The sequence below is a fragment of the Sinohyriopsis cumingii genome, chromosome 3 (assembly GCF_028554795.1).
Source record: "Sinohyriopsis cumingii isolate HCF-2022 chromosome 3, ASM2855479v2, whole genome shotgun sequence".
Lineage (NCBI taxonomy): Eukaryota > Metazoa > Mollusca > Bivalvia > Unionida > Unionidae > Sinohyriopsis > Sinohyriopsis cumingii.
In genome coordinates this window covers 136,562,305-136,579,136 of record NC_142963.1, presented here as the reverse complement: position 1 = coordinate 136,579,136, position 16,832 = coordinate 136,562,305, and the positions used below count along the sequence as shown (strand labels likewise).

General features: G+C 34.0%; 1 protein-coding gene across 1 annotated transcript in view; it reads right to left on the bottom strand.

Annotated features, from left to right (window-relative positions):
- The window catches only part of LOC149803930 (hepatocyte growth factor receptor-like), a 192,745-nt gene that overhangs the window by 128,660 nt on the left and 47,253 nt on the right, over nucleotides 1-16,832 (bottom strand). The window contains exons 4-5 of the mRNA XM_089953741.1: nucleotides 11,594-11,716; nucleotides 4,368-4,462 (exon numbers count right to left, since the gene is read on the bottom strand). Coding sequence (XP_089809867.1) covers nucleotides 4,368-4,462; nucleotides 11,594-11,716 — 218 coding nt within the window. The remainder of the gene's footprint in view (nucleotides 1-4,367; nucleotides 4,463-11,593; nucleotides 11,717-16,832) is intronic.

Below are 16,832 nucleotides of genomic sequence, written 5' to 3'. Positions count from 1 at the left end.
ATCATTTTTTTGATAAGTCCACGTCATAATACAATTACAACCACTACAAAGATTACTTTGTTTCTCTTTCAGTGATACAATAAAATCTACATCCAGATCAAATTCATAATTATTTTTTTTGGTCAAATTGTTTATAGCTAAATATTTTTTTTCTTATTATATACTCGTTGGTTTCGTCACTGATAATTGACCTATCTAAGATAATTCGACCCAACTGAGATATTTTTCTCACTCTAGAAACAGCTAAATATACCAGGTTAGACCATTCGATGTAGTCATCGATGATCCAAACTCGAGAATCAGAAATAGTTAGTCCCTGTGAAGAGTGAATAGTCATAGCATATCCTAGAGTCCAAGGTGATTTTGTTGCATTTAGTGCTTCTTCAGCTAAATTAATATCAACTGTGACGATATCATTTAATACTAAATTGTGTTTTCCTTTACCAGGTATATCAACATCAATAATTTGTAATCTGGTATCAGCTGGTCTATAACATTACCGTACAGGTAACAACGGAAATTTTTCCTGATGTAACTTAAATAGTTTTTGCTGAAGTATATCTCGAATTATTTTTCTGCTAGCTACTATCAGATCATTTGGCGTCCACGTCAATAAAAAATCTTTCATTGGTGTTTCTGGAATTACTTCTCTCATCACGCTACATTGAGCTTTATTTGACTGTAATCGGATTAGTTTTTTAAAATTCGCTCAGTCGGCCATCTAATGATCTATAATCGGTGTCAACCTCTTCATAGCAATCAACAAAATTCTTGAGCCAATTATGAGGTGATTCTCCATCAATAGGATTTGGTTGACCATGATCCCCGCACATGATTATAGCAACATTTTTTGTTAGCAGCCAATCTAAGAACATTTTTAATACCCCGTCAAATACAGTACAAATTTCGTGCCAGATAATAACTTTATTTATATATTTTTCTCCCATCCGAGAGGGATTCCACGCACCACCATTATATTTGAAAACACTATGATACGTGCATGAATTAACTCCTCGCTGTTTCATTTCTCGCGCTAACCGATGTGTTGGCGTTAAAACAATTACATCGGAGTTTTTAAATAATTCTATCATTCTAGTCGTTTTTCCTGATCCACCTGGTCCGTTTATGTAGACTGTTTTATATCTCGCTGCGGGATCATACACATAAGGTGCTGCTGCTGCTTCTAGTATAATATCTGAGTAGTATTTGTCTTCGACGACGACATCGGCGTCTTCACAATAATATAAGATGCTTTCATCTTTTATTCTCCATGTTCCCCATGAACCATCTCCTGTTAATTTTTCTAATTCTGATAAATATTTTCTGTCGACGTAGAATGAATCAGTTGCTACTCTGACTGCGGTATCAGGAAATCTATTTATCATTGATAATAAATTTATGCTCGCATAAGCTAACATCGATTCGATGATCTTAAATGAGTATACTGAGGAGATTCTCCTTCAAGATAATTAACCACGGTACCTAATTTTGTTCCATCAGATAAATAAATATCTTCTCTACTACAAAATATTCCAATCTCTGCGGTATCAGCTATTATAAAATCTAACTCAGCCTCATCTATAATTAATCTACAATGATGTCGCTGGTGATCATAAGCACCACCCTAAGTAAATTTACCGATTATTTTTCTGCCTAAATCTTTTGCGTCATCATGTTCCGTTGGTAGCCAAACATCAACTTGTTTCTGATATGAAATAATTGCTTCACTAACTATTAGCGACGTTAACATCGCAGAATCCAGCACATATCTCAATAACACTATTGGAACCCATTTTTGTTCTGAAAAGTGTTTACCAAAACAAACATAACATATTTTATGTAAACCATCAGCAAACTTAAATGATATAACTCTGGCGAAACCTGTTTGGGAAAAATCTGGTAATGGGCCGTTAACTGAAACTCTAGCCATCTCATCAGTTGGGTGACCAAACTGAGTGAAATATTTATTACACTCGCCGTATCCTAGAAAACTACCCGGGTAGCATGCTATCATATCAAACGAAATCATATTAATACAATTATAATCTGTGTTCCATAATCATCCATGACCGTACTCAACACTTCTTTGCTGAATATCTTCGAGAAATTCTTTTCTGGTTGGTTTCCATGAGTTTTTCTCTCTCGCTGCGTGAGCAACAACAGTTGGAATAGTAAAGCAGTTAACAAGTAATTCTTTATTTACCGAGTATTTTTCTGCTATTGCTATCATCGAATTATGTAAAGATTCACTTCGATACATATCTCCATTGGGTCTAACGAACTGATCGTATTTCTCATCACTAGAAAACAACCAAACATACACAGAATCTGATTTACTTATTTTATAAATAAAATCAAATATGTTCTCGGAATAGAATTTAATTTTACGAAATAATTGTAACGCATGAGCTTCTCGCATGTACCAATAGGCAATAACCAAGCCCTTTAATATGAAGCAACATTTATCATTTGATATTGTGCTCCCTCACAAGACAAATCAGGTGTCTACACCAGCACACGCACAATGCAATTTTTGGCTCATCATGCTCTGAATTCTTGAGGTCAGATATACTATGGTTGCCAAACGCGTTTTAAGAATGAATCCGGTCAACCTCAGGAGTCTCAATGTTGAGGACGCAGCGAAATCAGTTACTATCGCAGAACTCTACTTTTCGACACAAGACATGCAAATTAAAAAAGGCAGTTGTCATGTCAATATTATCACACAATAGTATACACTGACTCTAACTACCTCTTACATCATAGCGATTTAAAAAGAGTTGCCTCTGAAGAAAACATTTGCCAAGATGAATGCAGTGGAGTAGCTTCAAGTTATGCAGCAAATGCCTTGATTGCTGAGTACCTCAATGAGCTTGATAAAACTGTAAAAAACTTATCAATTGATATTGGTGAAGTCAAGCGTGAGTATTAACTAGTGTCAGGCGAAACATCCGTTGATTGTAGCATGCAGGGCAAGCTTGACTATGAGCCTTAAAGTTGGGACTTCAATAGACTCATTCATGAAATGAAAATATATTAAATGATATTTATTTTCCGACAAGAACTGAACCAACAACGGTAAAGGATATGCCTCTAAATGCAGCACAATATAAAGTGATTGACTCAAATACCCAGTTGCGTACCTATATGCGCCTGCAAAGCTGAAAGAGGGCAACGTCATGCCACTGATATTGTATGGTCGCTCAAGGTGTTCACCCTGGCTTATTCACATCCCAGGTCTGATATCTCTTTGCTATCTTTGCAGCTGTAACTCATTTCACAAGCTTTGTTTGTGAAGAACTACAAATTGTGCCTGATGATACTCAGTTGCCATTATATGATATGATTATTGTTTGCATTGATGAAGGGAAATGGTTTGCTGAGGAAATATCCCCGTGTTGTGACGTGGTCTTAGGCAATTCTTAGTGCCCATTGGATATACGCTAGCTTTATTAATGCGGTCGACTTCCTTCCTATCTACATTACTATGCAATGCAGTCATAGTGTGCCGAAGCTCTTTTTTATCTTGGGGGACGTATGGCCAAGGCCGTAACAGAGCTATGCCTTTACGATGTGCCTTTACCCTTGCCAATCTCCATGCAGTTGGCCTTCAAGATGTTGTAGATATTGTGCTGGAGGCTGACAAAATAGGCAACTGGCTGGTTGGTGGATTCATCTTTAATCATGCCTACCACCTTCTTGATGCTTTAGATTGTGTTTTCAAGGGTGCATTTCTTCACGTTGTTGAGGCCAACGTCATTATTTATTTCGAGATAGAAATAACAGGCCTTAATTTGCAGCAGCATGATGTCATTGTCCATGTATTGTATTGTATGTATTGTAGGGGCCATAATAAAATTCACACATTCAGGAAGGCTTGTTTAGGTGAGAATCACATGCCTTGTACATACTGGGCAGTCTAACGTTTGGTTTGCGTTGTGCAACAAACAGTCAACAGGACTGCCTATGTGTGGACATCTGAATAGTTGTTATACACAAGTGTGACTGTACCTAAAAATTTAATTCAATCAGCTTTGCATACAAATCTATGATAAATAAATAAAGCACTTGTTAAAAGATCTAACAGTGCAAAAAATAAAATAAAAAGACAGCAATTGGAACAATTTAAAACTGGCATTCACATTTTCCTTTGAGAAGGCTAGACCTTGTGACGAATATGGGCCTAAATATAGTTTTCAAAGTAGTTTTGACAGAGTAACTATAACGGAGTACTTATAACAACCTTTGCTAACTGACGGACGGTGGATTGACAAATGATCGACATAGGTCACACCACAAGCTCTTCTACTCTATAGCTGGTGGAATGTTACAAACCTCAATTTGAAAAGAAATGAACTGGTACTCACCGCATACTCCACTCACACCATTTACAGTCTACACCAATTATACAATCGGCGAATACGGCTTTATCCATGCATTCTTGAAATTTTACTTTGTAAACCTGGAAGTAAAATGAGAGAAATGGAGATTAACTAAATTTTTCATCATTGTGGAAGGATACCGCTGTAATAGAATCGGCACACCTTATTTTTTGTGTTATCTATAAAATATACAGCAGTGCAAAATACATAAGATATTTTTCTACGAAAAACAACATAGATCTTGTTATGGTAAAGCCATTAGAATTAAAACAAAATTAAAATATAAATTAATGTAACGACATCCACTTAACTGTAGACCCTAAAAGACAAATGTACAAAACTCTGTTGAATTATTGGGTGGATTCTGTGGCATTTCAGTCGGATATAAATTACACTATAGGTATGTTCATTTCATGTTCTTCCATTAACTTGTCACAAATAATACATATATTATGCAACCCTTTGTTTAGCTGCAGGTGTTTACTATATTAAGTGTTACTATTTACGCAGCCCACAATCACAGTGAATGTCCCTATTGTACATGTATAATTAGTAGTACCTTGGTTAGTATATACAACTCCATAGGACGTTGTTCTCTGTGGCTCCTTTGCCAGTTGAAACATACAGTACTGCAGCGTCCATAATGTATTTCAATATTGTATTTTACTTGTATGTTTACAAGCTCGTACATGCTTCTAATTCATTGAGTGTGTCATAGTCTTGCTCCAAATATATATATATATATATATATATATATATATATATATATATATATATATATATATATATATATATATATATATATATATATATATATATATATATATATATATATATATATATATATATATATATATATACTTATGTGTGAGAAGATATCTATTTTAGCCACCATTTCTTTAGTTGAGCACTGTGTAAAACTGACAGAAATGGTTGTGTTTTAACATCATCATTGTCTGGATTCAATCCATTCATTTTGTTATAGAGTTTTAGTGACAAACAATTTTTACAAAATAACTGGTCATAATTATATCACATACATTTAGTCAATACATATGTACGGTAAGTACGGTAGTGGTGTCCCAGTATTAATAAATACGCGTAATATTACTATGAAATGGGATCCAACACTAAATCCGCCTTATACAATCGGTGCATTTGCAATTCTCCTGAAAACATAAGTAAAATACAAACCTTTTTATGATCGACCATACATGGATGTCAGATCAGGGTTGCATGCACTGTACAAAGCTGCATACGAATTGTATATAAGCAACCACTCTGAATACACTTGCATAACCAGCTTGAATGACAAGTATATACTGAAGTTAACAAAAGCAGTACATTCAAACAGCTGTTGTTTTACATATTTCAAACATATTATTGACGAAGTGTACTACATTGGGCACATTGACCTGCATCGTGTGACATACTAAAGTCAATCCTACCGAACAAACCAGTTACAGTCAACTGAAGTTGAAAAAACCTCAAAGGCATCAAAGTCATGGTGTAGCAAACGCCAATCACTAACCAAGACCACCCTCGTAAGTATGTCCCCTGTGACGATAAAAGGTGCAAAATCTGTCAATATATGATAGAGTCCAGCACATTTTCTAGCACAGCCACTAGCGAAAAATTAAACATACATTATCCAAACACGTGAAAAACAGATAATGCAATTTATCATATACATATAACATCTGTCGCCTTCTTTATGTCGGAGGAACTGAAAACTTACACAAAAAGGATCAATTTTCACAGATCTGATTGATGACAAAGAAGCTGGAAAGAAGGCCACTTGCAGAACATTTCTCTTCCCGTTGCCACACATACAGTGAGGTAACATTTTTTAAATTGCACAAAACCCAAACTGGATTTCGGAATCCAGGAACGAAAAGGCATTGTACTGCATTCGCCGACTTAGAACATTCAAAAACGTAGCTGTTTAAACCTTAATGTCTAGAAAAAAGACAGCCACACAGAAATGAAATCATTATCTTTTTGTAACCTGCACATTTTCATTTTTAAAAAAACTTTCAGATTTTTTGGTTATTCATTAACCTGTAATTACTATTAAAATAATCATATATCCGAGATATAAATTGCGTTTACGTAAATTTACAAAACAAAAACGAAAAACATAATAGAGATACGGCTCATCGATTTCTAGATCAATATAAGTATTTTTCAACATCAGCATCAAGTTGAAGTCAACTAGTTGAATCATCAAAACTGTCAAGCTTTCTACCTTTGATCCATTAGAACTAATCATGTACAATTATTAACCTCAACATACTCTGTGTTTTCTGTTTGTGTTGTCTGTATTTGCATTTGCCTTTAAATCAAAAGCGCTTAGGCTTAGTTAGAAACTCGCTTTGCATTTTCAGTATATTGCATTTATCTTAATCAATTCATGACACACGTGATCCCTTACTGGATCATGTGCACTATATACATACATATGTACGTGCGTGTATGCGTACATACATACATACATACATACATACATACGTACGAACATACACACATACACATATATAACCCCGTTTAGTGGATAATCTAAATTAGATTAGCAAAGCAATCCCATTTAGTGGGAAACTCAAGCAAAAGAGCAGTTCATTCGCATGTGTTGTTTGATCAAAGTAATATCAAATTATTTAGTTTTGTTTTTCTGTGGGATGTATTGTATGATGATACTAACAATGGTCATGCCGCCAAATTGTATTGCTTGAATACCATAATTGACTATCTTCATCATTAAAATACCAGTCTGTACACTCATTTGCTCTACTTTAGCAGAAGGGAGGGCGAACAGTCCATTTTGAGGTGTGTCCTCTTCGAAAAATAAAGCTTCCTACGAAAATATATAAAATAAGGTCAATAACGCCAAACAGACTGAGATTTCTTTAAATGGAATAGTTTATTTTGTTACTGCGCTTTGTCACTTGTTACCCGCGTGACACTTTATTGAGGACACCACCCTCCCTGCTGCTGTAAATTTGTCTTATTATATCAGCGTCAACCAAATATTTTACGAAATCGCAATCGAGGATCATGTGAATGTGTCGTAATTAATCCGTGTGGGGAAGATTTCGCATGCAAAAAGAAGATTTGAAATTGAATTATATCTATGTCCCCCGAACACCAAGTCTGATGAATATTTTTCAATGTACGCATATCAACTCCGTTCAATACAACTAAAATAGTATAGTTATTTCTGATCACTTTAGCTATTTGTGTATATCTCTGAGTAAAATAAATCACATCGGTGTTTTTATTTTTTCCTTGGGAAAATATCCCAGCTGGATTTGATTGTTTGTCCAGCATCACAACATCGTATAATACTAAATTATTAATAAATCCATCAATGTTTTCTATGGATTGAGCTTCATGAATATCGGTGATAAAATCAACATCATTGCCATCTAAGGCCAACAAGTTTGCGTTTTCATTAAAATCTTTAAGCACTTCGTATCATCTTTTGATCATCGACAGATGGTGCTACCAAATATAACTTATCCCATTTCAGCCCTCTCATTCTCAGATCGAGCAACAATTGTGTCTCACAAGACGGAGATGGATCAATGATAATAGCTCTAATAGAATTTGTTAACGCCAGATGATGTTTTACTGACTCTTGCTTTCGTGTCGCTGAGAAATCAATGACATTCATGTTATACAAATGTAATGAATAATATGAAATTGTATTATGTCCCATGTAGAGCATCCACCAACACATGTGGATTAGCAATAATAATAACTAAAAGTAAAAGACGCGCACTTACATGTAAATGTGTAAAATGTCGTACAAAAATATTTTTACCAGTAATTTTACTGGCGCTGGTGATATCGCTGCTTCGATGACAAAATTATTAGGAACGCCATAGGTGAAATACACATGCGAAAAACACCTTCCAGGATGTAATTATTGTGGTCCTGGAACTCGACTTGATATTCGACTTGGTAACCAAAATCAACCATGAATTGGAGAGTATCCAATAAATGAAATTGATAAAGCGTATCATTATGTAGTTTACAAAAGTAATGATATGAAACAACGACATATTGCAGATGTAAAGTTAATAAATAATTAATCTTTTAGAGAATCATAAGCTAATTCGTTAGTAAGATATTCGATGAAACATAAATTATTATTCGGATCCGGTAATTAATCAACAGATTATTGAAATAATGGAATCTATGTATTATAACCCAAGAGGATATTAGAAAGGTAGAACAGTGATTAGTAAACTCGATGATGAAACAAATGTTACACGTGTTGTTGCTACAGCGCGGATAGCACGACAGGCAAATTTACGTACCGACACCTAAACGAATTCAGCATGCACATTTTGATGTCAGCACACCTAATAAAGTTCATCAGGCAGATATTTTATTTTTACCACACGATACTATCAAAACTGATAGACGTCAATCAACATACAAATACGCGTTAGATAATCCAAAAAAGCCGGTGGTTGACCATAATCTCCCTAGATGACCACAGCTGTATTCTTCAAAATCAAGAAATATGTTCAGTGTTTCTAATGTAACGATGCATATTTCATTTCAAACAATAATCCTTGGAATATATTTCTCACCCACTGGTTCAGGAGTCCATGCGTCTCCGCGCCATCGGAAGAAGCTATGATAAGTACTTGACTGTACTCCTCGTTCGTTAATTTCTCTGGCGAGTCTGTGTGTAGGTGTTAAAACAACTAGATCAAAATTCCGAAATAATTCGATGACACGAGTTATTTTACCTGAACCAAAAGACCCATTGAGATAAATATAATATTACTAAATCGGCATTTACCAAGAAGTATAAAGAAAAAATATCATTTCAGTATTGCATCAGGAAAGAAATTGTGAAGGGACGTAACTCTGTCAAAGATACGTAATGCAGTTAGAGTTACCTCGATTATTACTGCGAATGACCTCAGTAGGATAAGAATAGCTTTAACTTTTTTTATCATCGTAATTAAATAATTAACCATCAATGAGATTAATATCAGTGAAGTAACATAATTGTATAATAGTTCAAGTGGAAGGATGCTTAATTTCATCTCCGTTGACAAAGTCAGGGCAGACAACAGAGCTGATATGCCGTTAAATGTACAATACAGCTAAGCTATTTTTGGATCTGTTATACAAAACTAAACGTGTATATTTCAACCTACAAAGTCAATGTAGAAATAGATATACACAATTTTGTATACGGTGTGTTTAAAATACATCCACGCCTTTGTTTATTCATTCAGAATAATACTTATCTGTATTAATCCAATATAGATAACTTCATAATAATTTTTGAAACGTTTATCTACAAGATTGCAACATAGTGCATTACTAACGCGGCTGATTCTCATACAGGATGTCAGCGTTCGAATCCCCGTGACCATCAACCGTCGACGGCTCCGATAATCACGATTTTTCACTAATGATTGGGGGAACCAGCCAGAAAGGATCGCATGTACGCTTCACACCACATCCAACAACGTGTGCAAGTGCGTTTGTGCACTCTCCCAGAGTTTGATATGATGGAGATGGTGGGGTGGGGGGTGCGCGCATGAATTGAGGAGCCTCCAACACTAAACAGTAGCAATGATGCGCTCTCAATCTCACTAAAGGGTATGCTAGTACAAAAACATTCGACCAAAAAGAAAAGCCTCAGGAAGGATGACACCATACAGCATTCAGAAAAATAACAAAGACTAAAAAGTAACATAGAATGTCAGACCATAAGAAAGGTCGTGTATGAAGGGATCACTGTGGAAGGAAATTGTAAAATATATCTATTCTTGGGATTGCTACTCTTTATTTGTTTGTTGAAATTCTTTTTATTTTAAATATATATATATATATATATATATATATATATATATATATATATATATATATATATATATATATATATAATGAACTCTGAAAATGTTAATGCTATTTAGTTGATGTTTTATTATTATTGGTATTATTTCAGCAATTAAGAGATTTAATGAACTTTAGTGAACAACATCACCGCGTCCATCGCCATAAGTTGCTTTACAGGTTGGCAATTGTAAATTTATCACCCTGACCATGATCAGGCCACGTTGAGCATTATATACGATCATCTTGTTTATTATCTATTCATTTAATCACTCTGATAATCATCAACGATTTCATCAATGAGTTCAACATAAACATCGATGTCTATGATACTGCCATTAAATAATCGTTTATTAATAATTTCTGGAGAATTACTTCCAGCTCGTTTTCCTAAAGTCAGAATTTCTAGTCGTTCTACAACAGAAATGATGTTGTCCGGACAAGCAATAAAACCACTTCCTTGAATAGTATTCAGGGAAGAAAACCCACTTCCAGTAGCGCCGGAAGGATCATAAGTAAAAATGTCTTTATTCTATCAAAAGAATATCATGAAATCCTGAGAAAAAAAAACTGTTGTATCTCAATCATGTTTGCATGTTGTCAGCAACTAACGCATATTGCTATTTGTAAATGTATAAAATCTAACTATTATGAAGTTCAGTTTGTTTTCAGTTTCATTTATCTAGTATATCGAAAAGTATTTAGAAGCACAAAAGTGAAGATATGTAACAAATATGGATGTATGTTTCATTTTGAATAGAGGTAGTAACTCATTTTATATGGCAACTAATGGAAACGTTAATTTATGCAGCCTTTATGAACGACTGGAATATAAAGTAATGAACCCACCCCAATAGTGTGAGATACTTTTCTTGTTACAGTAAAGACTGTAAAGAACAATCATAAAGAAAGAAGGTCATAATTTACTTTTCAAGTGAATATACTGACAACTTAAAAGTCCCTTTAATTATTTCATGGTATCAAAATCAATACTAATGGCATTAACTTCAATGTGGAAGAATGGGACTTTGAAGGTCACCATGTCTTAAGTCGTCTGCATCGTATAGATTATAGTATGTTGCACTCCGAAATATAACATTTAGTATAGCCAAGTAGCGTCTTAAGAGAACATTGCATTGTACTGCACTGAGAAATGTTATACTTGTCGGATGTGCAAATATTTGGTGTCCAAATATAGACCACTATAGCTCATGTGGCAATGTATGTCAAAAGAGTAGATGCCAGTACAAGAGTAGTATAGAAATCAACCTTATTACTTACTGAACCCCAACTACTAATACATTCTCCACATCAATCGAACACAACGTTAAAATAATATTCACCATTCTATCTGTAAGAACATAGAGGTGCCGTGCATATACGATCATGTCGGTATTTATCTTGCTTCCTTCTTCTACAGTTATGTCTTCTTCAGAAGTTGCCATATGTTTAGATTTGATCAAAACCTGAAAAATTAAAAAGCGCATAAAGACAGATGATTATATGGACTGGTATGGAATAATAATTATGTCATTAGTATAAATCAAAGATTTATAAAACTAGTAGAAAAAGTTTGTACATTCATGATGGAGGAACACCATGGCTTAAAAATGGAACCTGTCAGTCATGTTATCGTGGAATGTGCATTATTTTTAACGATAAAGAAAATCGTATGGCTAAGATATGATTTATGTACATTCTCTTACACATACACAAACGCATGCACACCCCTCCTCTCTCTCTCTCTCTCTCTATATCTATCTATATATATATATATATATATATATATATATATATATATATATATATATATATATATATATATACTTAATACAAATAATGCTATCATACATATTAGCTAACTGTTTTAATAATTACTCTTCGGAGATTAGAATACAGGCACCCATACCGTTACCAGCATACACCAGCCCATATTCCATCACAACTAAGCACACATCACCAAAAATGATCCTTCCTAATCGGTGATATATGCACTCATGCGTAGCATCTGTAATCTCAGCAGAGTATGTATTAAAACAATTATCTAACTTGTATGATCGTATTATTGATATTAAATAGTAATTCTGCCTACTATAATCGAGCGTTCTCCTACAGAATCCAGTCTGTTCAGTCTGGTTTGTATGTAAACTCTCTCTCTGTCTCTCTGTCTCTGTCTCTCTCTCTGTCTCTCTCTCTCTATCTATCTATCTCTCTCTCTCTCTCTCTCTCTCTCTCTCTCTCTCTCTCTCTCTCTATATATATATATATATATATATATATATATATATATATATATATATATCAACATTACCTTACCTCCAGGCACAGACTTTATTTCCGAGACCTCATGTAATAACAATGATACAACTGATGTAGTAACAATACTACATAGCTCTCCTACTATCCCCCATACCCATGCAGCAAGATTACGCTATTTCCATGGTAACAGTATCAAATTCATTAAGACGTAGTAAGATTATTACAGCTATACCTCACACTGCCTCCAGACTATAAAAGAACATTCCGTGTTGTTTTTCTTATATGACATTACCTTTGTATTTAATATTAAATATCATTACTACATTCAAATCCCTTCTTCATAGTAGTATTACCATTCGAGTGTCTTAAGTTGGTAGACGATCCACCTCAGAAAAGGGAGGTCTCAGGTTCGAACACTGGCTGAGTCATACCAGGGAGTTAAAAAAATGGTACTAACAACTACCTTGCTGGAGCTCAGCATTAATATTTTAGTGTTAAGACTGGTCAGTCTGGTGTAAGGATAATGTATGCGGCATAATACCCCAGTGATTGACATTGATTCCATTCAAAGCTTAGCATTTTAAGTCAATAAACACAAGGATGTGCTGAGTGTTTAATGTAAATTCGTAATCCCAAGGGAGAACTTTTCTATCCTACACTAAAGCACAAGAATGGATTCTTTTTCTCACATTCCTGTGATAAAGAGTGTAGTCCAGGTCAAAAAGGCATACTGTGAATACTGATGTAAATTTCAAGCTGCAAAAGAACCACTGAAAATTTCCTTACCAGAACATAGAGCATAAAAAGTAAGAGTTACGCTAAAATATGAAAAAAGTGATGATGCAAACAAATGTTTGGTATTTTGTGTGCACTACGGTGTCCGTAAAGTCAATATATCTAAAAGTCATGATAAAGACCAGGTGTGAAACAAACAATCTCGCACTGATTTTCTAAAGTGGAAAATACAACCATACACATGCGAATGTAAAATTATTGCTATATATTCTAAGCTCAGGTGATTAGGATGCACTAATTTAAAATCAGATTACTTTCTTCATGCTCGGATTAGCCCAGCATAGCCTGGAAATCATCGTAATCATCTACAGTGTTTCAATCAGATTCTAGATCATTTTAACCCCTATATATGGAAAGCCAACGTTTTATTTAAGTGAAGTTACTGTATATATATATATATATATATATATATATATATATATATATATATATATATATATATATGTATGTATGTATGTATGTAAGTATGTGTGTGTGTGTGTGTGTGTGTGTCCCTGGGGGTGTTCAGGCTCACAGTAATTTTACTAAAATGTAGATCTCCAAACACAGTTGAACAAGATTACTACATAGCCTAAATGTGTATATAAGACTGTCAATCAAACTCCTTGTTGTAATATTATACATATACATTTCAATTTAGAATTTTATAAACAGCTGTTTAAACCTCTACTATCACAATGTATAACAATACAAACTTCTACAATTATAACTTGTAGACAAATAATATGAATCCCTTTATCCGCATACATGATTGTATGCATGTGTCAAATGAACAGGTAACCATTCCTTACTACAATTTACCTTCATTATATGTGTATAGAAGCTGTCCAGTGACTTTTGTACCACAATAATAAAACACGAAAAATCATATCAGTACATTTTTGATGCATAAAAGAATGCATGTAGCTTGCATGAACACGTTTCAAACACGTCACATCCTTAATTATATGCAAGATAATTCATGAATATATGTACGTACAATTTAATATTTGCTGGTATAAACCGTTACTAAGGTTAAATGCGACTAGTTATTGACTTTTTAAAATCACTTCTGGAAACAAGAAACATGTACTTTTTACATCAAGTTTGTCATCATGAAGACCATGATAAGCCTTCTTTGCATGATCAAAGCAGACAGGGATACCTCAGCAGTGTGGCACTCTAAATTGAATAATGAACATTGTTGTTGACAGTAATGTTTACCATTGTGAGATCCAATATTTGTAAAGAAGACAACTGTGTCAAGTTGTTGTTGTTGTTGTTGTAGCGTTTCACCATTTTTTCACCACAATATAGGCTATACATATAAGCCATTATAAATGGTGGAGGGAGAACTCGGGAAACCTCTGGAATGAACCACCGACTCACGAGAAGCTACTAGTAAGCTTTCTCACATACCCATATTGGCTGAACCTGACACTCGAACCAACGCAGACAGAGGTGAGATGGCAATGATCCATAATGGGGAGAACTTTAGACCACTCGGTCACTCAGGGCCCCAACTACAGCAAGTGTCAAAGCTGTCATAACAAAATATAAAAGATTCAGATAGAGATTATATCCTGATTTTTTAAATTTTAGCATTAAAGACTGAAAATGTTTTTAAATATTGCTCAAAACTGTGAAGCAGATACTAGCCTAAAATTACTACAGGTATGTAAACAAATAAAGAACCATAAATCTGCAATCATATCAAGGGAGTATTTTAATGAAGCTATATAAAGTGATTACATTACGAAAACCCCTCCTTCTAAAAATAGATGCACTCACGTCTGTGTTGATTCGGTTGGAAAGACGGGTCTAGTTCATATACCGACTATAAATGAGCCATGCCTGTAATTTTATGCATTTTAGTGTGTTATGTATGAATAGTTACCGTAATGTATTATCCGCAGCAGAGAAATGAGGACGAACAGTATGATCTGATGACACGTTTGCATTGTCCTCATGTACATAGTACTGGGGTTGTTTCAAACGTGTTTAGAAACCTTTGAAAGTGCCATTATTGTCTTTTAGAAGATATAAGAAAAGAATAGAAAAAAAGAGAATTTTTAAAAAATTGATTGATGATAGTTGACTAATCAGTTTTACTAACTTATAATTACAATAATGCAGTCTGCTTGTTCAGTTAAAATTTGTTATGATGTAGGTTATATTATTGCCTTTTAGAGTCATATGGCTAAAATATCCCAGAAAATGTTCTACCTGAAAATAAAGTATTGCTCAAATCAAATTTTAAACCAAATATGAATACTGGGAAATGGGGGCATAACTCAAAAATGAGAACACACATTCTTGCTTGTCGTTCACCTTTTGCTGTTGAGCTCTCACTTCCCCTGTTCTGTCCAAAAGGAGAAGTCACACAGCCTACAGTTCAAGTCTAGTTTGACCCTTGATGAGCAGTACATAATATTATTATAAACTTTTTGGCAGTCACTTAGCTTATCATAGACACAACATATAAAATGTTTAGTGTTTTTGTTTTAGTAAGTTGTGCTTTTTTTCTCCTCTGCATATCCTTTTGTTCTTGTTTACAATATGTGCATTTTCTATGGGGATTGCAACATAATTTGTGAGGATTAAATAAAAATGCACGAGATTTTGATAATGCATGGTTATTTTATATGGCTATATTAATGAAGTCTCGAATGTAGTTCAAATAAAATGCCAAAACTTGGAAATATGTTATTCACTAACGTAAAATTTAAATACAATTTATCGGAAAAACATATAACCGCTTTAGTCAGCAAAACATACTTTTACCATGTGTGTATTTATGCTAGAAAGCCATTGACTTTGGTAAAATCAGCTTGTTATATGACCATGATTATCTTGTTTCTATAACATTGCTATATGTGCAATTGTAAGGGCCAAAACATATCATTGTCAGGTTTGCAACCCTATGTTGTCATTGCTTAATTTTGTTTGGTGTAAATTAAGTAAATATCAGCATTTAATAATTTGTATTTTTCCTCATTCCTGTCACATACTCAGCCTAAAATAGTTTCCTGTTTATGGCACTCACATAAATATCATTTTCAAAAGCTTTTTGTAAAAAATAAATTTACAAGATAAACATGAACTTAAAAAATGAAAATTATTATTTTAATATTGCCCCTAATCAACATAACTTTCTATGGTATTAATTCACACACACACACACTGTATATATATATATATATATATATATATATATATATATATATATATATATATATATATATATATATATATATATGTGTGTGTGTGTGTGTGTGTGTGTGTGTGCGAGAGAAAGCTACCATTATTTTGTCGTGAGTTGGTGGTTGTTATCGAGGCGTTCCTACGCTCTTCTACCCCTAGTTATAATGGCTGTCATGAATAGCCTAACATTACCCTGTGAAATGGCATTAAACCTCAAAACAACATCAACAAAAGGAACAAAACCATTTATTAGGTTAGTAGACTTTACTAATCTTTTTCGTATCCCTAAGGCATAAGGATAATATTAAGATCAATAATTCCATGGAGTGGAGCACGTATATTAAG